We start from the raw sequence: 24,822 nt of genomic DNA, 5'->3' as shown, positions 1-24,822 counted from the left end.
GTCAATAGAACGAAGGACCAAGCCTTGAGCATATCATATCTTCGTCATGGTCTCCTACAACCCCCGACCCATAGTGTTGACGTACGTACACGTGGAATTCCAAAGGCTTCGTAGGACGCACTTGATCGCATGCCGACCAGCAACCATCCAACCGTCCCTCCCATCCCAACCGCCCTGCACGCCCCGGCCTGGTGCTTTTCGAGACCTGTTCCTGAGAACCCCTTGCACGCCGGCCAGCTAAATAAGAGAACAACCAAACAGAAAGACAAGTTGCCGCGACACGCTCTCCTCGCCTCAATGAACCCTGACGACTGGGTTCCAGCCGGAGGCAAAGCAGACACAGAGCAGGACCCTCATCGGGAAAAGATGACGAGGCGCGGCAAACGAGGTATCATCTTCCGAACCCGCAGAGTAAAGAGAAACCCATATTAACAGAAACGCAGGAAGCCACATAACAGACAAAAGAAGAAAGCCTGGCGAGATCAGTTCTTAGCCTTCTTGCCTCGGCTCTTCTTCGTCGCCGTGGGCTCGTCCTTGGTCTCTGTGTCAACGGCCTTGCTCACACGACGCCTCTTCTTATCGGCAGGCGTGGCAGCAGCAGGCGTGGACTTGGGCTCGACGTCAGCGGCATCCGACTTGCGCTTGCGGCTGGCAGCCTTCTTCGGCGTCTTGGAAGGCGCAGGCGTCTCCTCCTCCGAGGCCTCTTCCTCAGACGCCTGGGCCACAGGGGCAGCCTGCTGGAGCTGCTGGGCAATGGCGTCTTGGTCATCGGCAACAGCCTCGCCGTCAACGTGAGGCAGAGGGATGTCGTTGTTGTCCGCGTAGACCAGAGCATCGTCGTCGTTCATGACGCGAGCGTCGACGTTACCAGCCTTGTACGAGTGAACGCGGGCCTGGTACAGACGAAGGTTGTACTGGTAGGCGTTGTTCCAACCCTGGTAGCGTGTAAGCAAGACTGTTCAACAGGAAGATCACATGGTATCACTTACGCTCTTCTCCTGCTGGCCCATGGCCTTCCAGCGACGCTGGCCCTCTTCCTGGACAGCACCCTTGGGGGCGTCGGTGCCAAGATCGCTGGCGATGATGGGACGAGCAGTTTGCATGTACAGGAAGTAGGGAGTCAGGGGGCGCTTGGGGGCATTGGGGTCGTGGGTGCGCTTCTTGCGCTCCTTCTTCTCCTCAACGATGGGGGCGCCATACTCAGGGCCCGCCTGCATCAGGCCGTTGATGCCAACGAGGTGCTGGGCGGCATGCTCAAGGTTGGTAATGGGGATATCAATGCCCGGGATGCCTTCATTAGCGGACTCGCCCAGAAGCAGGTTGGTCTGGCGGTAGTAGTCGACAGAGAACGACTTGATGAGCTCCAAGATGGTGAGGAGACGCTGGTGGACCTGGGGGTATGAGTTAGCACTTGGGGCAATGAATAACTCGTCAGGCTCATGGTGAGTGCGCCGTGGCACGCGCTATACAGGGTAGCTCTGGTGGGAGTGTCGGGTAGTGGACTGGGTAGGTGGGTCAAAGCTCCAGCGGGAAAAAACGCGGGGAGTCACAATTGCCCGAATGGGACGTGACGCTGTAAACAAGACAGGGCTCCCCTCCCGTGCACTAGAATAACCAGACGCGTCTCGTTCTCTTCCTCTCCGGTTCTGACTTGACAAGACAGAATAAAAAACAAGAGGGAGAGCGAAGAAAATCCAAGCATGCGAGAGGTCATGAATCCCAATGACAAATAAAGTGATGTATCAGGCCAGTTGCGCATTACAGCAAAACACAACACAGCGTGTTGTGGAGGGCGGGTGTGGCCAGTGATTGATGGTTGGTAGAAGGAAGTGAAAATACTTGTGACTTACCGAGTCGCGAACGCGAATGAAGCCCTCGGGGTCAATGTGGCGAGGCTGCTGGTGAACCAGGCCGGGAGCGACAAGGGGAGCAGGCTGGACGGCAGGAATGGCGATGGGGAGAGGTGCAGGCGCAACGATGGGAGCAGAGGCGGCGGCGGACTTCTTGGCCTCCTCCATCTGCTTCTTAGTAGGACGTGCCATTGTGAGGGTGGGTGTGTCTAGTGGTGACGCGAAGGTGTGGTGTGCGGGGTGCAGTGCGAGAAGCGCTGTAAGTTGATGCTGGTTGAGATGGTGGTCTCAGGCGACGAAGAATTAATGTCGCGGCGGAGAGAGGGTAGTAAAAGCGGTAGTCTCGGGGCGCGTGAGTGCCTGGAAATTTGGTGGTGAAGGGGGAGAGAACTGGGACGGGGGGAGGGGCCTGACGGAAGGGCGGGGGGTTGGTTTTGTATTATCGGGCAGGCCGGCGGGGCTGCTGGGTGATTTGGGATCAGTAGCACTCTGGCTGGGCGCAGCGCCTAAAACGACCTGGAGGCGCGCGTGAAAATTCGGCAGGTGCAGCCCACCAGGGCCACCAAGGCCATCAGGGCCACCAGGGGGTGAGGAGGGGAAAAAATTACGTGTGCCCACTGCCACTGCCACTACTCGCGGGGGGGGGGGGGAGAGGGCGGTCCAGGCAGGAACTGGAATTCAGGTAGGTCCTGCTATCCCGCCTCCTACCTTCTGCCTTCTGCCTTCAGACTCTCTCCCACCTCCCACCACCAACTATGACACCCGTCCAACACCCGCAACTACTGGGTTTTCTCGTTCCACCTGACTTGCCCATTCCCCTGCCGTCTGCCTCGTCCCCATCCCCTCTAGGCTACCTGCCTGCGCTATCTGCCTGCACATGAGTGCCTGAGACTGGACTTGTCTTCCACCGTCCGCGGCTCCCATCAGAAATGCACCTGACCACAGACTTGGATCACTACACAGGCGAATTACAGCCCACCTAACGCCAAATGGTGGAGAGAGTCTTTTACTGATCCCATCCCATCCGGGCTGCCCCGCCGTCACGTCTCGCCCTCAACATTCACTCCTTTCCCTCCCCTCTCAGCTCCCCCCTTCTGGCCCCCCGCCCATTCCGAGCCTGTCTGCTGGCAACCCGCCCTCTTCTCAGGGTAAATGGGACCTGGGAAACTAGGAGTTCGGCCTTGATGTGCGAGTCTTCAGGGCTCACTGCATCGTCCCAGGACCAAGCCCCATCCCATGCCACTGCACCGCCGATGCACGATACCAGTAACGCTGGATAACCACCAGCTTGCAATGCCCGCCTTCCTGACTGATGGAAATCGGGGTCCCAACTCAACCTACCAACGTGACCTGCGTCTTCAACTTCCCCGCCCGCAACCCTCTTGACATCGCGTCACCATTTTCAACGTCTGCCTGCGTCCTGCCTGTACCCAATGTGTACATAACCATCATCAGTCCGCATCAGTTCTGCGACAACACTACGGCTGCTTGTCGACGTACGATGTTGACGTGCTTAATACCTGTCGAGGACATTATTGCAGACGAGGCAGATGTTTTTATATTCTGTCGAGGCCGTCATTGCGACCTATGGGCTCACGCCACAAGAGTCACCACTGGATGCATTGCTCGAACAATAGGTCACCCACCCCTAAGTGACTTGGCCTGGTACACCATCCAGTGATGTGGTACGAACTCGCAGCTGGGACCGACGAGGGGCGTCTTGGGACTCGGGGGGGAGCAGCGGTGGAGGGCACCGGCAGCTGGCACGCTCCCGCCTCAGGCATCAGCACATTCTCCCCCGCCCACTCTCCCAGCCAGGCCCCAGGATGAAAGGCCTCGATCTCTCGCTGTCCGTCAGGCCAGGCTGTTCCTGTCGCTGACGGGTACTCCAATAACAGCGTTCTTGTGACACTCGACAAATGCCACGGCAGCGTCCCATTGGGTAGCGGGCGGTCGTGCTGCAGCCCTTCTGATAAGTCTAGTCCCAGTGCTCGGAGCCCCGGGCCAGTGAAGAGTCCAGGCAGGCAGCCAGGAAAGAATCCAGGAGCGCGTTGACGACCTGGACGCTGTGGGGTACCAGTCCTCGGGGCCTTCCAGCGAGGTAAATCTCTCGTCGGCCGCAACAGAGGGCATTCCGCTGGGTCTTGGCGGCTGATGTGCTGTCACAGCGCAATGATCACCGACGATGAACAGAGAGCCCTGCTCTTTCTTGTTCACCTAGGCTCGGTATTAACCACGCGACAGGTATCCCGCATCACCAGTTGTGTACGGAATACACAGACTGGCGCACGCATTTTCCACAATGACTATGGCCATATGCCCGGACGCGCTATGCGGGGGACGGTGACATTGTCGGTTCTGCACATGTGTCCCCCAGTGTCACAAGCAGTCCCGTCGCACGCGAAGTAGAACATAAACAAGGCACACAAGCCACTCACACGTTGGCCGCTGATCGCTGCGGATTACCTACGACACCAAATTCAGCGAGTACCTAGCCCAGGAGGCCTACATATACACTGGACTGGGACATTGTCGCTTGTGCTGGCTGACCACAAGCGACTTTGAGTGCACCAGGTCCCAGGAAGGCACCTGGCGAGTCGCAGATGACAGCAACATGGACAGTGATGGGGTTAATGGGTCCTTGCTGAAGCTCCAGCATGAATGAAGCTTTCGTACTGAAACGTCTTTGGTCACCGACCGCCCACCCACCTTTTCGATCGTCCACTACTGATTGCCGCCTGCAACGTTCTTGTGTTCCGAGACACCAGCTTTTCCCGCAGCTCCTAAAGCTTCGAGTTTCCTCGTCATCCAAAGTGATGCTTAATATTGAGAATGGCGATTTTTGCACGATGCAGGAAGTGATTGTATTATGCACAAAAAAAATCATTTTCAAGGCTACCGAGGCTTTCGTGGATGCACAGCATCCTGGTCTTTGCCTGGCTTCACGTCGTTCAGATGGCCAGTTGGGCGTGGGCAGCTCGTCGATACGCGCCCGCAACGATGTGCTTGTCGCCTCTATCCAAGCGTGTCGATCGCCATTCGAAGCCCTCGCGTTCCCCCCCCCACCTACCCCTACCCCCTCCTTGGACTTGGATGAGCTTGTCGCAGACCCTGGTCCGAGAGGCGGTGCAGACCATCGAAGCTGAAGGTACGAGCGATTTGTGTGGCACTCTCGGCCAGTCGCCATGTACCGAGCTTGGCCCCCTCCTCGACCCCTGCTCGGCATCCACCACCCCTCATCCCTCCTTCGACCCTCCACCGACCCCTCCAAACCCTTCCAAACCCTCCAACGATGAGCGTGCGAGTGGTGGGGTTGCAGGCAAGCTTCCTGCTCTTCCTGGGCGCCAGGCGAAGGGTATGATGCCATAGGCCCAGAACCAAGCGTCTCGACTGCTGGCCATCAGCTCGTACGGCATGCTGCTGTTTCCCGTTCGGTTCACCACGCAATGCACCCACCATCAGCTTGCTTCTGTTTGGCATCTGATACCAGGATCCAGACCTGTTAGCCCCAAGCCCTGAAGCCAAACGCCGAAGCCCCTCCTTCCCTTCTACCTCTTCCCTTTCCTTGGTTATATTCCACCCCGCTCCTCCGTTTCTGCCTTTCCTATCTTCCTTGCCAACATCTTTCACGGGCCTTTCAGTTTCCATTTTGATACCTTGGCCCCCCATCTCCGTCACAAATACCATCATCGTTACGAATAGAATTGCAGTCGGACGAAGAATCGAGCAGGATACAAAGTCGTCATGATCACATCCTCGTCCTCCATCCTATGGGTTGGGCTGATCGTCCTGGTCTGCCTCGCCCAGCCAACCTTGGCCTTCGGCGCTGGCAACATTGCCAGCTTGTCCAAAGTCGAAGGCGTCAACTGTGCGTCTCTTCCTTCTGCTCCCATCCTGTTCTGGGGCCCTGTCGAGTGCTCAATTCGGGCTAATCAATGTTGAACAGGGCGCCACGGTGACATTGAAGATGCTCTCCTTAACATTGCCATGGCTCGCGCTCTGAAGGGCAAGAACTTCAGCAAGCTGATGGTCTCGCGCGTGTACTTTGGCAATTGGCTACGAGACTACTCGCAGGCCGTCGACGTCGGCACTGTCAAGTCCGTCTCGGCCGAGGCCATCCGTCTCGTTCTCTGCGTGCTGGGTTTCCTCACCTTCGGCTACGGCTCGAAGGAGTTCCAGGTGACGGCTGACAGGCTCGGCTGCTACCGCCCTGAGGAGCACATTGATAACCCCAAGAACTATGCCGATAACGAGGATGCCAGACGATATGACCGTCGACTTCGTGGTCCCGTTGACGAGGGCGTCGAGCTTGCCGTCGACCCCGAGACTGGCATGAAGAACTACATTGCGAATGAGAGGGCTGGCATTATGACTTCTGCCAAGCTTCTTCGCGACCTACTGGGCAACTGCATCGAGCTCGGTCGTAAATATGGCCGCAACCAGCGGGAGGAGGATCTCTTTGAGGCTCTGCGTCTTTTGGGAACTGGTCTTCACTGCCTCGAAGACTTTTTCGCCCACAGCAACTACATCGAGCTTGCCCTAATCGAGAAGGGCGAGCGCGACATCTTCCCCCACGTTGGTCGCGATACCGGTATCAGACTTCAGGGTGCTCGCGATGAAGTCTTTCCTCTCGTCACCGGCACCTTCGGTGGTGTTGACTTTCTTCACTCTGTCACGGGCGAAGGTATGAGGCTGCCTCGGCGCGATGGGTTCTATGATCACAAGCTAACAGCTTCTAGTTACGGACAAGCTGAAGCAAAACGAGCTCCAGGAGCTCGAGAACACTTTGCAGGAGAACAAGAACAATGATACCAGCATGCTCCGCAACCTCCTTGACATGATTCCTGACGGCATCTTTGGAGGAAAGCATCAGAGCGACCGGGTTGACGAGATCCAACAGAACTGCAACTCGTCTCAGATGCAGAACATGGAGGTGTCGCCCCGCGACCCCGAGGAGTTCACTCGTTACGTACAGGACATTTTCAAGCAGATCATGCCTCTGCTTGAGTTCCACGATGATATCATGCAGAGCATTTCGGAAAAGTTTGAGAAGATTCCCGTTCTTCCCAAGATTCTCGAGCAGCTGGAGGAGCAGATGACCAAGTTCGTGTACACGAATATTGCGCCGTTCATTCTGCCTGTCATTCACCAGATCCAGAACGAGATGAAGACTGGATCGCAGGAGATCGTGGAGAGCAGCGAGCGTGAGCAGCACATTGTCTTCAACGACAACCGGTCTTCCGACCCCACGCACTCCATGCTCTCCAAGGATCACTTCACCAACGTAAGCACACAGCCTCTTGCCGGTCGCAGCACAAATCCATAGTATGGTTTACTAACGTCTACAGCTTCTGAACGAGCCCGCTGGCCGCACCGCCTCTGAGATGATTCGCTGGGTTGTTCCCCAGATCATGTCTGCCATTGATGACGAGAACATCGACGTCAACCAGACCCTGACCCGCATCATTTATGGTGTTTTCCACCACCCCGCTCAGCGTGACCAGGGCAACGACGGTATCAGCGAGGGCAGGAAGGTTATCTTTGGTTCCATTGAGAACTGGTGGGAGGGCCTTGGCCGCCAGGGCCAAGACGATTACCGCCGCAAGCTAAGCCGTGATGGCGTGAAGAACAATGAGAACCACAAGCCTGGTGTTCACGACACTGGTCACGGCCACGGTTGCAACGGCAAGCTCCAGATGCACAAGCAATTCGGCGGCAAGCCCGAGACGTGGGAAGACAAGGTTGCCGACAAGGCGGCTGGCGCCATCATCACGGGTGCTACTGGTGCCATCTCTGGCATCATTGAGCAGACGACTGGCGTCAAGGTACCCTCGTACAAGCAGCCTGAGCGGAAGGAGGAGAAGCAGAGCTCTGGCGCAGGAGGCTTGCTCGGCGCTGCTTCGTCTATCTTCGGCGAGGTCTTCGGTAACGATGAGAAGGAGAAGACTACCTCTAGCCACAAGAACAACGATGGCTCGTACACCCAGACCCAGACCGAATACGGTCACTCTGGCAACAAGTATGCTCAAGCGCAAAAAACGGAGACCCAGTACCCTGACGGTGGTCGCCGTACCGAGTACAAGAAGTACGAGCAGGAAGAACAGTCTGGTGGGCGCACAAGCGGCCACGGCTACGAGGAGAAGACTGAGACGCGGCCATCGCAGGGCGGCGGTTATGAGCAGCGCACCGAGCGCCACGAGTACCAGGGTAGTTCTTCGGGTTACGGCGGTCGCCAGGAGCAAAGCAGTTACGGTGGTCGCCAAGAGGAGAGCAGCTACGGCGGACGCCAGGAAAGCTCTGGGTATGGAGGCCGCCAGGAGCAGAGCAGCTACGGCGGACGCCAGGAGAGCTCTGGCTACGGTGGTCGCCAGGAGCAGAGCAGCTATGGTGGTCGTGAGGAGAGCTCCGGCTACGGTGGCCGTCAGCAGGAGAGCAGCTACGGCGGTCGTGAGGAGAGCTCTGGCTACGGTGGCCGCCAGGAGAGCAGCTATGGCAGCCGTCAAGAGAGCAGCTATGGCGGGCGTGAGGAGCAGAGCAGCTACGGTAGCCGTCAGCAGAGTTCTGGCTATGGTGGCCGTGAAGAGCAGAGCAGCTACGGAGGTCGCCAGGAGAGCAGCTACGGCGGCCGTCAGGAGAGCTCTGGATACGGTGGTCGTGAGGAACAGAGCAGCTACGGCGATGGCGGCGGCGGTGGTTACGGAGGGCGCCAAGAAGAGAGCTACGGCGGCCGTCAGGAAGAGAGCTATGGTAGTGGACACGGGCGCAACCGCAGCGGCGAACGTAACCGCAGCCGGGAGCGCAACCGCAGCCAGGAACGCAACCGAAGCCGTAACCGCAGCCAGGAGCGCCGCTGGTAGGGGGTATGGGCCGTGGCGGCAGGCGTTGAGGCTGACGTGGTGGAATGAGTAACGCCGGATGATGATGAGATGTTCAATAATGACGAAAAGAAGTAGAAATATCATGGTTTGATCTGTTGTCACATGTTTGGAGCTTGCTCGTGATAACTAACGTACGGCAAAGTCGAGCTTGGACCTGAATGTTCGGCCCTAGCGGCCGGTAGCACGCCGCGACCCCGGAGGTATGTCGGGCGGACATCAACACGGCCACGATCTAGCGAGGCATCGTCGCGTTCGAAGAGGAAGGTAGAGACCGGTCGCCCATGGTACAGGTGAAGCTTAGAACATCACATCGTCAGCCCTGGACCCACGCTATCATACTATTCCCCGCGCATGCCTCGGCCACCCAGAGTCTCGCAGCGCACTTCGCCCGCCCGTCTGGGCTCACTCAATTTCGAACCGCCAGCCTGCCGATCAATATCCCGATGCAGCCACAATGGCGGCTCCCTCTCCCCTCGCGCGTCACGGCAACCGCCGGATAGATTGCGGGGGACGAGCAGGGGCGTTTACTAGGAACCATGGCCACGTACCTGACCATGAATCGATGGCTCGGAGCCTGCTCCGTGTTTGCTTCCCTCTTGGGCTGGTCATGTCTCGGCCGAAGTGGAGGTTCGTGAGAGTTGTTTCCTATGCAGTGCTCGTCACCAGCTCTCTACCTGAGAGCCAGCCACGCTGGTGTCGCTCGGGATGGCGGCTTGGGCGGTAGATGTGCTGGCGTGGGTTCATCGCTGCTGTGAATTTGGCCGAGAGCAAGTTAATTTAGAGGAAACCAAGATTTTCGTCTTGTCGAACCAGACTTCATCAGTGCACCAGTACATCGTCAAGGTGGTATAAAAGGGACATCCTGCGACGATGGCAACTACTTTCGACACCCAGAGACCTCAACATAGTCTTTCAGTTCAGCATACCTCCTCGTATACCGCTTTACTTCGGATATCAACCCATCATCACGACAAGCCTTGACCACCTCGCCACAATGCACGCCAGCCTCCTGACCCATCTCCTCCCCCTCGCCCTCCACCTGACGCCTACAGCAGCCCAGGCCTCCGGCAGCGGCAGCACAACCCGCTACTGGGACTGCTGCAAGCCCTCGTGCGCCTGGCCCGGCAAGGCGGCCCTCTCGAGCGGGCCGGTCACGACCTGCGACATCAACGACCGGCCGCTCGGCGACGCCAACGCGCGCTCGGGCTGCGAGGCCGGCGGCACGTCCTACATGTGCAGCGGGCAGTCGCCGTGGGCCGTGTCGGCGGACCTCGCGTACGGGTGGGCGGCCGTGCGCGTGGCGGGCGGCGACGAGGCGTCGTGGTGCTGCGCGTGCTACGAGCTCACGTTCACGAGCGGGCCGGTGGCCGGGAAGAAGATGGTCGTGCAGGCGACGAACACGGGGGCCGACCTCGGCTCGAACCACTTTGACCTTGCGGTGAGTTTCTTCCTTGGGGGGCGTTTTGTACTCTGCGGCCGAGTGTTCGGAGCGGAGCCCCCCTTCCCGGAGGGTGGGGACCCAAAATCGGAGGACCTTGGCTGCGTTCCGGAGCGACGTCAGCATTTAGCATGCCGGGCAACAAACACTGACCATGTCCCTTCTCCACCCCCTCACTCAAAACCCCGTGGATCGCAGCAGAAAATTGGAAATGCAAGTCACAGTGCTGACCAGAGACAATAGATCCCCGGCGGCGGAGTCGGCATCTACAACGCCTGTACGGCCCAGTACAACGCGCCGCCCAACGGCTGGGGCGACCAGTACGGCGGCATCCGCAGCCGCGCCGAGTGCGACGCCTTCCCGGAGGCGCTCAAGAGCGGCTGCTACTGGCGCTTCGACTGGTTCCTGAACGCCGACAACCCCCAGGTGAACTTCCGCCAGGTCTCATGCCCTGCGGCCCTCACGTCTCGCAGCGGGTGTGTGAGGCAGAACAATGCCATGTTCAAATGAGCGTGGGACATGGGATGGGGCTTTGACAGTGGTGAAGGCGTTGCCAGGAATATTTGGGCTGATCCACACACCATCAATTCTCAGTACATCTAGACCAGACGGAACGGTCCTCTGTCTTGTTGTACCTGGTTGCTGGAGCCAGATGTCTTGGCAACTAGTCACCCTCGAGGGAATCGAACAGGATGACCGGCTTGCGAGGGTGGTCAGATATGTCAACAGGCCTCCTGTCCTCAAGCAACTGACCTGGTTCTATTCAAGGATAAAAGCTACATAGCCTTGAATTATGACCAGTACCATGAAAGCCGCGCATAAGGCTGCGTAAGGTCCATTTGGGCCACATTGACACATCATCATCATCACGAGCCTCATGAAGCAGTGGTTATGGACTTGGTTCTTCATTGATATTTTGGCTTCTGAAGAGCTGCTTAAACATTGTCATAGGAAGAATGTAGACAGAGGCTCCCCGAGGAATGCTACTGATGATGTAAAGATTCGTAAACGCTGCAACTCTTGGCTCGCAGCATCAGATGGCGTGCCAAAGGGGTATCACGATCCGGGAGAGTCAATTTGACGTCGAAATAAGCAAAAGAAACATGGCCACGAGCCACACCACGTGCACCATTTAGAGGGGAATTCATGGTAGCGGTAGCTGAACGTCTCTAACGAAGACGGGCAAGCTGCAGTCCGGAGGCGCAACGCCATTCACCAATTGGTACGACCTCTGCCAAGTCGTGTTTTATCCCCGCGCTACAATAGACCGTATCACAAGCCCAATGAGATCCGCTTCACGAGACGGCCAAGACCAGCGGACCGCAATGGAGCCATTACCGCTTCAACGGAAGCTCTGCTAGCCAGGCATCGATCTGGCTGAGGGAATGGGCTGGGCCTGCCTCAGCCTTCCTTGGCCCTCGAGTCTGGAGCGTCTCGGTGTCAGCGTCGTTGTCGAGCTTGAAGGCGGACCCGCTCCTCAGGACCCAGAGAGCGCAAACAGCTGGACTATTGGCTAGCTCGTAGGTCGTCGACCGCCCGGAATGGCATGACGTAGAGAGGTCAAGCTATCTTTGGATTGGGCGCAAGGAAGCCAAGCAAAAGAGGGGCTCCCAACTTGGTGAACAATAGTGCATAACAGCCGACAAGTGCGCCGCGGTCGTTATCCAGTGTCGTCCAGCGATGTGAGAAATTCTAGGCCGTGTCTTGTGCCTCCTTCCCACCTGCCCTTCTGGCTGCCCTCCTGGCTGCCCTCCCCCGACGGTAGCAAATTGTGCCCGAGAAGTGTGACTTGGCGCTAGGACTGCAGTGCAGGTTCGTGCTTACCAGAAGGATCAAGCGCTATGGGTCGACGTTGCTTGCTTTTGTGCCGTTATCCGACAGGGCCGCACTACGGATATAACGGCTCTGTCGGAAACTAACCGTGCAGCAGCGACTGGGCCGCGTTGACAGGCCCAGCAGCAGATCGTGTTGTCCCTTGTCACACGCCAGGCGTCAGGGCTGTGGTACTGACTGATATGGCTGCGAATGGCGGCGGCAGATAACAAGGCGGCGCTCAGGTCCGGGCTGTATGGCGGTGGAGCCACAGACAAGCTTCTGCGCCCTCGACTTGGCAGCAAATGCCAGCAACATGGCCATTCGACTTTGTGCAAGCGAATCATCGGTGACTGTTGTGTCGCCGAGGGTCCGCGAAGCTGCATCATTCTGACGAGGGATGTGCAGGCTGGCTGTCGGCAGGCAAGCCAGGGGTGTGTGATGGACGGCTGCAAACGCTGTATTGTGTGTTGTACTGTATTCATCATGGGCGTGTGAACCGAGTCAGACGTAGATTCTGAACCACGGTGATGTCTCTCCTGCCGCTAGACAATGAGGGAACAAGTTGCAAGGGTAGCATGCTTCGTGCAGGCTTTCGTTCCCTATTCAAGTCGACTAAGGCAGCATGGAAGTTTGGAGATAGTGGAGGGAAAGCTTCGTAGAGAGGAGACTAGACGAGCAGAGCAGAGCAGAGCGCCGCGAACCTTGCGGCACCTCAGATACCTGCTCAGGCAGGGAGGTACTGGTAGGTAGATTGCTCCGATGTATCTCCCAAGTCTCGAGACACGCGTCGCATGGCGCACTTGAGACATGGGGGGAACATGGCCTGGCTTCGATCCCATTCGCGCTCGAGGGGCCACTAGTGGGTGAGGGGTGCGGTTGCAGGTGGCAGCACCAAGTGAGGCCCCCCTTCCGCCTAGCCTGGCCTAAGATGCCCTTCCCAGTACCAGGCCCCTCGTCTCGTCCTAGGCGGGCAATTGGGGTGGGTACCTCCTTCCCAAGCGACTCGTTCGAGCCTGCCTGGGTGGGCTATGTCGATTCAGAGTGGCCAACTGCGGACAAGCTGGTGCGGGTAAGTACCATGTACTGTACCCAAGCAGCCAGGGTACTACCTACCTACCTACCTAGGTACCTTACCTAGATGAGGCAGTAGGCAGGCAGACAGGCGCGACTAGGTGCAGGAACATGACAGGAAAGAGAAGGGAAAGGAAACCGTCGCCGGCTGCTGCTTGCTTGCATGACAAGGGGGGCTTCAGGCAAGGCAATGCAACCTCCCGGTCCCCAATCAATCTGATTTTCCCTAACAAAACTTGCTGTTCTGATCTTGCATCTTGCGAACGCATTGCCATTTTGCGCTCGTCCCCCCGCTCCCCTTCGCTACCTGTCCGGCTTTGCTCCTCATCCGTCGGTCGCATTTCGAATCGGCTCATGTTTGGTCCTGGTCTCGGTCCCGGTGCAGTGGCCTCCCCGACGTGTCGCCAAACCCCGTTCTCGACCACGCGCCCCATCTCTTACGTCTCTTCCTTCTTCTCGAGTCGCCTACCTCCTCCCTAGGACGCCGTCAGATCGATTCATTCGAGCCCGCCGCCCCTCCCCTCCCCCCCGCTCTCCAATACAGCGTGCGCCCACCCCTCTAGAACCCCCCCGTTCAGGCGCCTACCCGTGCCGTCCCACCCAGCCAGCCAACTACCTCCCTCTCGGATCTCTTCCTCGCTGCTCAACTGAACCATTTCCCGTGCCGTCCTCGCCGGGCCTGTCCATCCAACGCCCTGACTTCATCGCTCCCCAGCGCCTCACCACATCTCATTTCCGTCATCCACGAGCAGCCAGCAGCAGCGACAGCAAACTCCAACAGATAACCCCCCGTCCTGTCCGAGTGGGATCCGAACCCACTTCGACTCCGATATCGAACAGCGCTTCCACTCCCCCCTTCGACTTGCCTTAACACTTGCCTGGCGCGCATTCCTGCTGCCTCTTCTTCCCTTCTCCAACCGTTGCCCATTCGCACACCAACCCACTCCGCCGCCATCGTCAACACTCCTTCAGCGGTTGGGTTCCATGTATCCAGTCCAATGCTCGGCGACGTGAGCGCAGCATGTGTAAGAACAAACTCTCTTCCTCAGCTTGCCATTCCATCCAGTCAAACGAGGCGTCATCGGCGATACTCCTCAATTGACGACGCCTCCGTCCCCTTCACCATCATCGCCTCCACACAGCTTTCTCCTACCGACCGCTTTATACCTCGATTTCCCCTTGGCTTAGCTTCCGACACTGACGTCTCACAGCGCTCGATCAGATTTACAATCGAGTGTAAGTCCTCCCAGCCTTCCTTCGTGTGGTCGACCATTCGCGCCCTGTGGCCCTTCCCGTCAACAGACGACAGACAACGACGCGGGCCTCCATCCCAACCAACCAGTGCGCTGGCCTCCTGCGACGCTTCAACAACTGACTTGACTATTGCAGGCTACTCTTCAGCAACCCTGTATGGAGCGGCGCCAACACCGTGCCGAGCACAATCATCCGGAACATCACAACCTTCAATGTACGATCGCCTTTCTGCTTTCCGCCTTTGTCAACCAGAATGTCTAACGCCGAATGTCGCAGGATACCCTTGGATATGTCGATACGTTGAGAACAAACCTAACTACTCTGACCCGAACGAACTTGCAGACCCGAAACGGCATCATCCGCGGCCTCCTCTACGTCCCGGAGATTTCGGAAGCGAATCCATGCTACGAACAGCAATACGATCTGATCCCGCGAAATGTCACCACGCGAGAACAGCTGCCCCCGCCCATGTACAACCTCATTGCACTTGCGCCCTGGTTTAACTCTACATGCACCAAGGCATACCTAGCCGCTGCTCGCCTCGATCCCATTCGGGCGTTCATATTCTACCGCCCCAACAATTCCACAAGAGAACCTCAAGGCGTCAATTCTCCGATATGGGATCTCGAAGATGGCGGCACCTGGCATTCCCAGAATCACTTTCCTGTCTTTGCAGTCCCGGGCTCGGAAGGCTCGAAGATGATGAAACAGCTCAGTCTGTACTCTGGAGACCCGTCCACGATACCGTTTGCCGAAGAAGTCCAAGCCGAACACGACCCGAATCCTCGAGATTATATACGAGTATGGACCGAATTGACGATAACCGACCAACAGAATCTGCCAGCCATGTGGACCTGGATCTTGATCGTCGTAGGCGCCCTGCTCTTCATCATCGCATGCGTCTCCGTCACCATGCATCTCGTGCAACGACAAAGGCGGGCTTCGTTGCGGCGCCGCGTCATCAGCAGAGAGGTTGACCTAGAAGCAATGGGAATCAAGCGAATGGCGGTGCCACCTGCTCACATCCGAGAGTTCCCCCTCTTTACGTACAGTTATCAGCCAGAAGTCGCCAGCGCGCCCTCGACACCACTGGCAACCCGGTCTCTGCGATCACCACGAAGCGTACGAACCGACCAACGAGCCATTTCCGATGTCATGTCGAGCTCGCGCACTCGGCGATCTAGCCTAACAAGCTCTGCGAACACCATCGCCACCAACTACCAACCACAATGCCACATCTGCCTGGAGCAGTACGAGGACCGTGTGTCCGTTATTCGCGAGCTACCCTGTGGACACATATTCCATCCCGAGTGCATCGACGAATTTCTAGCCATCAACAGCTCATTATGTCCCATCTGCAAGAAGAATATGCTACCACGCGGATACTGCCCGAAGATTTCGAACGCCATGGTGCGGCGCGAGCGTGCCATTCGACGGCTGCGCTCGCGTGTGATTCTGGATGACTCGGACGATGAGGGCGGCGAGGAAAAGCACGGAAGGTGGGGGAAATGGCTGCGGCGCAGAGATCAACATCAGCCATTACCAGGAGGGACTGGGGTTCCTTTGACACCGGTCAGCCCGAGCAAATCGGACGTGGTACTCAGGCCATCCTCATCACCGGCGGACGCGGCACAACAACCGCCATCCACGCAGCGGACACTGGAGACGACGCAGGAAGAACCTGCAGAAGATTCGGTCGACCCGCAAGGCGATGGCCTAGCCCATCGCTCGACATTACAGACCCCACAGCCGGCCGCTGCAGCGCACCACTCGTCACGGAAAGCGAAGCGCAGGAAGAAGCCACGGGATTTACAGCTGCAGGCGCCTCAACCTGGGGAGCAGCCACTCGAGCCCCGGCAGGTCGAGGGTCGAAAGAGTCCGTCGGCTTTGGCGCGTCAGCGCATGCGCACACTAGCTGGCACGCCTCTGGATGACCCCGACGGGCGGCGTCCTGTGTGTAAGTTGATTCTGTGGCTGCTACGAACGCAACTTGTGCTGACTCGAAGTAGGGCGAAAGGCGTTTACAAAGGTGTTCCCGGGATTTACATAGACGAGGCCTGACTGATTTGGCGCATGTTCTTTTTAATGCGAGCGCTGGCATGGAAACGGCGTTTGGAGGGTTGCTATATTTGGCTCATTGTGCATAGCAGCAACAGGACGGGACAGTACAGCAAACCAGTCCCTTTCCGCCCTGCGATATGATGCACGGGCTGCCTAGAAGGGCGGAAGGACCGAGACTGTAGCACCTGGGTGCGGCACACGGCCACACTCTCGTCTTCGGTCGGATGCTGTCTGCTCGGCACATGGGCATCCAGGGCTGGTTTTCACGGAGTATCGTTGGATGGAATATATACCCTGGCACCGGGCGAGGAAAGGCATCAAACATTGCGGGTTGGGAGGTTGTATTTTGCAACTGAAAAATAGGTGTCAGATGGATCGTGCCTGTGAGTAAGCTGTAGCAGCATATGAATCACTGTTTAATGACTGGCCGCATGTGTCTGAGGTTGCCATTTTCATGATGGCCTACTTGATTGCCTAGAGCAGTGCTGAATCATGTCGTGTTAAGTAGTAGTGGGAAGAAGTGACCGTGTCCTGACGTGTTGCTTCATCCCATCACACACGTCAACGTGAAGAACATGTCGTTTCACAAAAGACTTCACGACATCGTTTCATGTTCGTTTTGATTTCTTTGCCTGTTGTATATACAAAGCTCGCCTGGGTATACTGAGATGTATATATGTGAATTAAAAGAGAGGAAGATGCAAAAAATCAACAGTCGTCTGATGCCGGTGGAGGAAAGGCATCCGTCATGATTCGTTATGAAAGGCGCACGTCACAGTCACGCATCGATCGCCCTCGCCTCGTCCTTGACACCGCCCCTCGCTAGCGCCTCCCTGACCTTGTCATCCTCGGCATCCCGGATGCGCCGCCTTGCCTCCTCGAGACGGTCGACGCCGCGGTCAATGGTCTCAATGTGCACGCTCAGGGGTATGGCGCCGCGGTCGCCCAGACCGGGGCCGGGCCCAATGGCGGAGCGGGCGAGCCCGGGCTCGGCGACGCGGTCGCGCAGGTCGCCGAGGCCGGCTTCAATCTTCTCGAGCTCGACGACGAGGGCCGAGACCTGGGAGACCGCCTGGGAGCGCTGCGTGTCGACGGCGCGCAGGAGGCGCAGCTGGCCGTTGAGGTCGCTGATGCGGCGGTTGTTGGCGCCGACGAGGGACCACAGGGTCCAGAGGACATCGTCGCGGGAGTCGCGGACGGAGCGGTGGGAGCGTGTGACAACGTCGTATATGAGCGAGAGGTGGTCCTCGGCTCTTGTGAGGAGGCGGAGCACGGCCTGGGCCTCGACGAGGAGGCCGGCGATGCGGTCGGACACGAGGGCCGTGTGCTCAATATACTTGTCGAGGAGAGCGCGCTCGTCAAAGGGCACCGTGGCGGGCTGGAAGGGAGCGAAGAGCCAGGAGGTCCAGACGGCGAGACCGGTGCCGGCGCTGTCGGCGTCGGCGGCAGCCGTGGATGCGTCCAGGGCGTCGAGGTAGCGCGACGTCCAGTGGTTGATGGAGATGACTGAGTCGACGGCCGAGCCAACGTGTGTGTTGAACTTTTGCAGATCCGAGGCCGTCTGGCGCGCCGTGGCAATGTACTCGTCAAAGTGGAAGACGAGTTCGTCGCGCGCCGGCAGCTCCGAGTAGCGGACCATGGTGCGCAGATCGCGGATCGACGACTCGGAGCGCTTCATCTCCATGGGCAGCGAGACGCCGTCGGCGCTGCGCTCGAGCACCTGCTCGAAGCTCGCCTGGACGTTCATGAGGTCGTCAAACTCGACGCTCTGGCCGCCCGGCGCCGACAGCTGCTCGTCGGAGCCGGCGGGCGTGACGCCAAACTGCGGGCAGAAAGGCAGGCTGAGGGCGCCGACGCCGGGGATCTTGCAGATGGGCGAGAGCGACGTCGTGATGGACTGGGTGACCATGTTGCGCAGGATGATGGTGGCGCCGATCATGAGCCAGACGGCGAACATCATGGCCAGGGGAAGCTTGAGCATGCGCAGCGCCATGCCGACAATGTCCGCTACCCAGGCGAGCACGTCGAGGAGGGCGTGCGGCGCCGAGTCCATGACGCGACGACCGACCGTCTGCTGTTGGCGGTCTGTTGGCTGGCGCTGGGCCTCTCTTCCACCGAACCTCGCATCGTTGCTGCTGCTGCTATTGTTGTTGCGTTTCCGCAGGAGGCTACCGTAGCCCGACTGCTGCCTCTGGTTCCTCAGGCGCATGGCGATCCTCTCCTTCTCGTCCATGGTGGGCCGGATTGTCCTCGAAGAGCGGCCGCTGCTGCTGCGGCCTTGGCTCGGACTCTCCATGTGGATGGAAGGCATGTAAAACTCGGGCTCAGGCGTGCGATGAACATCGTCGGATGTCTGGCGCGTCGTAGGGATCGAAGGGCGAAAGGGCGTGCGCAGGATGACGCGCTCGTCGTCGGCCCTGTCGACAAAGTCGCTGATGCTGTGGGCGCTGTCCTGGGAGGCGAGGCTGAAGTTGCCCTGGGAGGGTCCGCTCGACAGGGGAATGTCGTCTTCGAAGTCAAGCTCGGGGACGATGGACGTGTCGAAACTGTCGTTCTCGCCGCCTTCGACCATGCGCCAGGAGCTTTCGACAGGTAGCTCGTGCTCCCGAGATGGTTCTCGCCTCAAGGGCATGGCTGGGTCGGCGGCCTGGAGCCTGTAAGAAGCCTCTGTAGAAAGAGGCACCGAGGAAGAGAAATTCGGTGCGACACGAGTTGAGCGATGTGCAACAGGAGTTGAGAGAGGAGTGTGTATATGTCTTGGTGTGGTGGCGAATCGATGGAAGTGCAACTACGATATGAAGTGTTGTGTGCCTGTCTGGGTAGGAAGCAATAGGTCAAGGTAGAGCTTGGCTGTGACTCATGTGGTTGCCGTCAAGATGTATTGGATGTTGGTGGGCCAGGCAGAAGCAGGAACAGGAGCGACAAGAGGTGTGAATCGAGTCAAGCGTCGACCAAGGCTCGAGAGCGAGGATGGAGATGGAGATGGTGGATGTTGTTGAGCTGCAACGGCTCTGGCGTCATAGGTACCTTCCTCGGGGGGTTCTTAAAGGGGGGTCTTAAGCGGTCTGGAACCGTGGGGAGATAGGCTCCCGCCCCTGGCAGGGTCCAGTGGTGACAGGCACGCAGGGCAGGTGACCTGGTGCCGTTCCTGCCTTGCTCAGGTAGGTACTGACCTCTGTACTCACGTAGCTCCTTCCTCGCACCTAAGGGCACCCCCTCTGTCGATCACAGGGCACACCCACCCTCTCTCTGTTCTCCCCCCCGCCAAATCCTCCCCTAATGCTTCCCTAAAATGCTCCCCCATTGCCCTCCCCCAAATGCTCCCCCCGGCATAATATCCTACCGGATCCGGCCCCTGCCCCCTGCCTGCACCTGCACCTGCACCAGCACCAGCACCAGCACCTCCACCAACGTCGACCAAACGAACAGACGAACGACGACCAGAAGCCTGAAAATAAGTCCCACCTTTTTCTTCGCCTCGTCAATCAACCGACGGTGCTTGAACAATCCGACCTGCGATCATTGCATTCGCACACGCACATACACACTCGCTTGACAGCTCGTCTTCAATTACCCTTGCGACTTGGTCCATCTTGACCCGACGTCCCGACTGCCTGACCGACCACCCGACTGCCCAACTCCTTCGCCTTTGGATCGCTGCCCACAATGATGGACCAACGCGAGCTCGATTCCAGCATCAAGCAGCTGCAGAAAACCGTCGCTGCCAACGAGCCGCCCTCGAATGCGCTGTCCATTCTCGAGCGCCTCAAGAAAGAGGCCTCACCCACCGAAGAGATGCTGCGCGTGAGTACACGCTGCGGCGAGCGACCTGCCTCTTTGACACCTGCCTACTGACACATGCCCTCCCCCCAGTCCACCCGCGCAGGCGTCTTCGTCGGCAAGCTGCGCCATAACTCGAACAAGGACATTGCGCGCATCGCCACCGAGCTCGTCACCAAATGGAAGAAGCTCGTCGAGGCCGAGAAGGCCTCGCGCATGCAAAAGCTGAAGCAGTCCTCGCCCGCCACCGCCGCCTCCCCGACACCCCCCGCCGCCTCCAAACCCTCCGGCTCCTCCGCCTCGCCCGCGCCCGCCTCGGCCGCCGACGCCCCCTTCAAGGGCGACACGGAGACGCGCCACTTCAACAAGGACGGCGTCAGCATCAAGCGCACCGGCGACACGACCCGCGACAACTGCCTCGGCCTCCTCTACAACGGCCTCGCCTACCGCAGCACCCAGCCCCCCGACGCCGTCGTCGCCCGCGCCGTCGAGTGCGAGGCCGCCGCCTACCGTCACTACAAGGGCGTCACCGACGACTACAAGAAGAAGATAAAGTCCCTCTTCTCCAACCTCAAGGTCAAGACGAACCGCGAGCTCGGCCGCAACATCATGGACGGCAAGATCACCGCCGACCGCTTCGTCACCATGACCCAGGACGAGCTCAAGAGCGCCGAGCAGCGCAAGCGCGAGAACGAGCTGCAGGAGGAGAACATGAAGAAGGCACAGGTGCCCATGGCCGAGAAGAGCATCAGCGACGCCCTCAAGTGCGGCAAGTGCGGCCAGAAAAAAGTCAGCTACACCCAGGCCCAGACGCGCAGTGCCGACGAGCCCATGACGACGTTTTGCGAGTGTACTGTGTGTGGCAACCGGTGGAAGGTATATTCTCCTCTTTTCCCTTCCTACAATCTTCATCCCTGTTTGGCTGACCACGGCATAGTTTTCTTGAGCGAGCAAGAGAGGGAAAGACCGAGAGACAGGGGCAGAGAGTGTGTGGCTATCGGGGAGGCGCATCCCCTTGCGTTCCAGCTGTGGGCGGACGGTTGTTTATCAGGACTCGAAGGTGTGCGAGTCTCGACATTGGTATGGAGTTTTACGGAACACACGCAGGCGGCGTTGGCAAGTTTTTCTTGTTCTTTTCTTCATTCTTCACTGTACTTTCGGTAGTACCCCTCATGTTGCTCGCCTGTCGTCTCCAAGGACGCTTTCAGGTGGTATGATGCACACTAGATGAGCAGAGCGCTTGACATTCGGTCACTTGCCCTTTTCCCCACCTCTACTGAAGACACACTGTGACGTATGCATCGCGGTGGAAATGAACAAGAACAACAGGACCAGACGAACGGGTCCGGATGCAACACCCGCCCTCAGATCAGCGTCATATACAGTACGTGGGGGATTGATCATGTTGATGCTATCGACTGCACAGTGAGCCCCAGCGTCGAAAAGAGATCCGTCTTGTCATCTTGGTCCTCCAGCCCCATCTCGGCAATGTGCTTCCAAAACTTGCTGAGGTGCCGCGTGCCCGAGTCGCACAGAATGGTGACGACGCGGCTGCCCTCGGGCAGCTTCATGGCCTCGACGACGGCGGCGGCGCAGTTGACGGCGCTGCTGCTGCCGACGAAGATGCCGTCCTTCTCGACGAGCCAGCGGGCCATGCGGCAGGCCTGGTCGTCGGTGACGCGGATGGCGTCGTCGACGAGGTCGCGGCCGGCCTCAAAGTTGGCCGTGATGCGCGTGATGCCGATGCCCTCGACCATGGTGTCGACCTGGGAGCGGCGACGCGTGCCCTCGCGCTCGGTGCTCGAGTACATGACGCCGTGGCGGATCTTGTTGTAGAGGCCGCTGCCCTGGGGGTCGGCGAGGACGACGCGCAGGGCGTCGGCGCGGGCCTCGTCCTTGAGGTAGCGCGCGACGCCCGTAATGGTGCCGCCGGTGCCGGCGCCGGCGACAAAGGCGTCGAGGCGGCCGTCGGTCTGGGCCCAGATCTCGGGGCCTGTGGCCTCAAAGTGGGCGCGCCAGTTGGCCGGGTTCTCGAACTGGTCGGCGAAGAAGCCGGTGCTGCCGTCGGCGGCCGTGTCGGCGTGCGCGGCGGCGAGGCGGCGCGCGCGGTTGACAAAGTGGGCGGGGCTCGTGATGGGGGCGACGGCGACGCGCTCGACGGTGGCGCCGAGGCGGTGCAGCAGGTCGCTCTTCTCGACGGCCATGTCGTCGGGCATGCAGATGTGGCAGCGGTAGCCGCGGGCGCGAGCAAGGGTTGCCAGGGCGATGCCCGTGCTGCCGACGGTGCCCTCGTAGATGGTGTCGCCGCGGCCGGGCACCAGCAGGCCGGCTTCCTCGGCGGTGCGGATCATGGACAGGGCGACGCGGTCCTTGGGTGACTGGCCGGCGCCGTTGAGGAACTCGGCCTTGGCGAGGATGACGCGACCCGTGGCCTCGCTCAGCGACTTGATGTTGATGAGCGGCGTGTTGCCGATGGCGCCCTCGATGCCGTCAGCGATGGGCGGCGCTTGCGAGGTGGCGGCCAAGTCGTCGGACACGGCGACATCAGACCCTTCGTGGTCCTCGAGCTGGACGGGCGGGCCCCAAAAGACGGAGCCGCGGCGCGAGGCCTCATCCTTGGAGGTCGACGAGCTGGTGTTGCGACGGCGGACGGCGCGGCGGTGGCGCTGATAGCGACGCTCGAGGTCGGGATAAAAATCCTTGAAGCCGAGTGTCACGAGGATGCCTGCCGAAAAGGCGACGACAATGGCGGCCGAGCCATAGGCTTTGGGGTGGTTGCTTAGCGACATGGCTCTTCAGCTGCTGAGATCCATACCTCGTCAATTCCCCCCTCTCGTCAGTGACACGTCTCGATGAGGGCTCGAGGTGATGGTGGTGTCATGGGTGATGAATGATACGGAGATGGAGTGAAGGAGGTCGTCAGACAGATGCGGCGAGCTGAGGCTTTCTTTCCATGGACTCTCCAGGCCAGAGACAGAAGGCGCTAGGGGGTGATGTCATCCAGGGACCCGATCCACGTTCCTGCAGCGTCCAGCGTTCAGCGCCCCGTTCAGCGTTCTGGCTGCTGTGCTGGCTGCTGTGCTAGCTGCTGTGCTGGCCCTAACGGTGGACGGTACCCCTGCCGGATTAACGTCTGGCCCGTCATGGGGAGCTCGGGCCACGGTCAAAGCCAATGCATCGGAATTGGACATTGGATGTCGATACCGCATACAGGACATCAATCACCATACCCCAAGTCTGGCAGAGTCCCCGAGTCAACGGCCACGCCAGGCTGACCCAGCACGCCCGTCATGGACTCGCCAATCGTCACCCGCCTCTTCAGGGAGCTCTTCCGCCATCCCGCCTGCCAGTCCAGACAGCGATTGTCGGCCCGGCTTCGACCTGCAGCGAACCACATCTGCCGCCAACCGCACCATCACCAACGACGACAGTATGCCGTCAAGTCCGGCCTCGGCAAGGGTGAGAAGACAAACGAGAGCAGGTGGCAGCAGAGGACCCAGCTGTTCCCGGCCGACAGGTCTGAGGAGTTTGAGACCTACCCTCTCGTCACGGCTGAGGATCTGAAGGGGCGCGACGTGAGGCCAAGAAAGGTCAAGATGCTCATGCGAGACTTTGTCGACGGTATGTCCTGTCAAGGGTGTCCTCTGACCGAGTGTGCACAGCATCCCCAACTGACGACACCTCCCTCCAGACAGCTTGTACAATCCCAATTACGGCTACTTCTCCAAAAACGCCGTCATCTTCTCCCCCGGCCAGCCCTTTGACTTCCCCGCCTTCAGCCACGAACCGGCCTTCTACAAGGAGCTGGGTCACCGCTACACCGAGTTTGAGGATGCCCTCGACGACAAGGAGGGCGTCAAGGACGACCGCCCGCTGTGGCACACGCCAACGGAGCTCTTCCGACCCTACTACGGCGAGGCCATCGCCCGCTACCTCGTCTCCAACTACCGCCTCACCACCTACCCCTACCACGACCTCATCATCTACGAGATGGGCGCCGGCCGCGGCACCCTGATGCTCAACATTCTCGACTACATCCGCGACATGGACCCCCAGGTCTACGCCCGCACCAAGTACAAGATTATCGAAATCTCCTCCTCCCTCGCCGCGCTCCAGGGCCAGAACCTGCTGCGCGCCTCGGGCCACGCCGACAAGGTCGACATCATCAACAAGTCCATCTTCGACTGGGACGAGCGCGTGCCCTCGCCCTGCTTCTTCCTGGCCCTCGAGGTCTTTGACAACTTTGCCCACGACTGCCTGCGCTACGACCTACGCACTGAGGAGCCCCTCCAGGCCCGCGTCCTCATCGACGACGACGGCGACTTTTACGAGTTTTACGACACCCGCCTCGACCCCGTCGCCGCCCGCTTCCTGCGCGTCCGCCACGCCGCCACCGCCGGCCGCTACCCGGCCCCCTACCCGGCGAGCCGCCTCGCGCGCGACCTCCGCAGCCGCCTGCCCCTGGCCCCCAACCTCTCGGCCCCCGAGTACATACCCACGCGGCTCATGCAGTACCTCGACGTCCTCGAGAAGTACTTCCCCGCCCACCGCCTGCTGACGAGCGACTTCCACGCCCTGCCCGACGCCATCGAGGGCCTCAACGCGCCCGTCGTCCAGACGCGCTTCGAGCGCCGCACCGTGCCCGTGACGACCCCTCTCGTGCGTATCCTCTCCC

General features: G+C 59.4%; 8 protein-coding genes across 8 annotated transcripts; 5 read left to right on the top strand and 3 right to left on the bottom strand.

Moving 5' to 3' along the window:
* Positions 1 to 482: 482 nt before the first annotated feature.
* Positions 483 to 2,042, bottom strand: D7B24_003865 (uncharacterized protein; the record flags this gene model as incomplete). Its single annotated transcript, XM_028638051.1, has 3 exons — positions 483 to 935; positions 990 to 1,391; positions 1,851 to 2,042. The coding sequence occupies 3 exons, from the start codon at positions 2,040 to 2,042 to the stop codon at positions 483 to 485; spliced, it is 1,047 nt and encodes a 348-aa protein (XP_028490493.1).
* A 3,552-nt stretch (positions 2,043 to 5,594) lies between these two features.
* D7B24_003864 (uncharacterized protein) lies at positions 5,595 to 8,707 on the top strand (the record flags this gene model as incomplete). The annotated part of the gene is made up of 4 exons (XM_028638050.1): positions 5,595 to 5,718; positions 5,797 to 6,534; positions 6,590 to 7,134; positions 7,199 to 8,707. 4 exons carry the CDS (start codon positions 5,595 to 5,597, stop codon positions 8,705 to 8,707), a joined length of 2,916 nt encoding a protein of 971 aa, XP_028490492.1.
* A 1,015-nt stretch (positions 8,708 to 9,722) lies between these two features.
* On the top strand, positions 9,723 to 10,676 carry D7B24_003863 (uncharacterized protein; the record flags this gene model as incomplete). Its single annotated transcript, XM_028638049.1, has 2 exons — positions 9,723 to 10,166; positions 10,410 to 10,676. 2 exons carry the CDS (start codon positions 9,723 to 9,725, stop codon positions 10,674 to 10,676), a joined length of 711 nt encoding a protein of 236 aa, XP_028490491.1.
* Positions 10,677 to 14,073: 3,397 nt separating this feature from the next.
* On the top strand, positions 14,074 to 16,356 carry D7B24_003862 (uncharacterized protein; the record flags this gene model as incomplete). Its single annotated transcript, XM_028638048.1, has 6 exons — positions 14,074 to 14,077; positions 14,264 to 14,288; positions 14,442 to 14,520; positions 14,583 to 15,817; positions 15,884 to 16,263; positions 16,316 to 16,356. The coding sequence occupies 6 exons, from the start codon at positions 14,074 to 14,076 to the stop codon at positions 16,354 to 16,356; spliced, it is 1,764 nt and encodes a 587-aa protein (XP_028490490.1).
* Positions 16,357 to 17,145: 789 nt separating this feature from the next.
* On the bottom strand, positions 17,146 to 18,999 carry D7B24_003861 (uncharacterized protein; the record flags this gene model as incomplete). The annotated part of the gene is made up of 1 exon (XM_028638047.1): positions 17,146 to 18,999. One exon carries the CDS (start codon positions 18,997 to 18,999, stop codon positions 17,146 to 17,148), a length of 1,854 nt encoding a protein of 617 aa, XP_028490489.1.
* A 1,034-nt stretch (positions 19,000 to 20,033) lies between these two features.
* On the top strand, positions 20,034 to 21,093 carry DST1 (RNA polymerase II elongation factor; the record flags this gene model as incomplete). Its single annotated transcript, XM_028638046.1, has 3 exons — positions 20,034 to 20,171; positions 20,241 to 21,023; positions 21,085 to 21,093. 3 exons carry the CDS (start codon positions 20,034 to 20,036, stop codon positions 21,091 to 21,093), a joined length of 930 nt encoding a protein of 309 aa, XP_028490488.1.
* A 454-nt stretch (positions 21,094 to 21,547) lies between these two features.
* CYS12 (Cysteine synthase 2) lies at positions 21,548 to 22,936 on the bottom strand (the record flags this gene model as incomplete). The annotated part of the gene is made up of 1 exon (XM_028638045.1): positions 21,548 to 22,936. The coding sequence occupies one exon, from the start codon at positions 22,934 to 22,936 to the stop codon at positions 21,548 to 21,550; it is 1,389 nt and encodes a 462-aa protein (XP_028490487.1).
* Positions 22,937 to 23,437: 501 nt separating this feature from the next.
* Positions 23,438 to 24,810, top strand: D7B24_003858 (uncharacterized protein; the record flags this gene model as incomplete). The annotated part of the gene is made up of 2 exons (XM_028638044.1): positions 23,438 to 23,768; positions 23,839 to 24,810. Coding segments are annotated over 2 exons (1,303 nt in total), but the record flags the coding sequence as incomplete, so codon positions are not given.
* Between the last annotated feature and the right edge of the window lie 12 nt (positions 24,811 to 24,822).

The sequence above is a fragment of the Verticillium nonalfalfae genome, assembly GCF_003724135.2.
Source record: "Verticillium nonalfalfae strain VnAa140/NRRL 66861 chromosome Unknown scaffold_214, whole genome shotgun sequence".
Lineage (NCBI taxonomy): Eukaryota > Fungi > Ascomycota > Sordariomycetes > Glomerellales > Plectosphaerellaceae > Verticillium > Verticillium nonalfalfae.
This window is presented reverse-complemented; position numbering and strand designations above follow the sequence as displayed.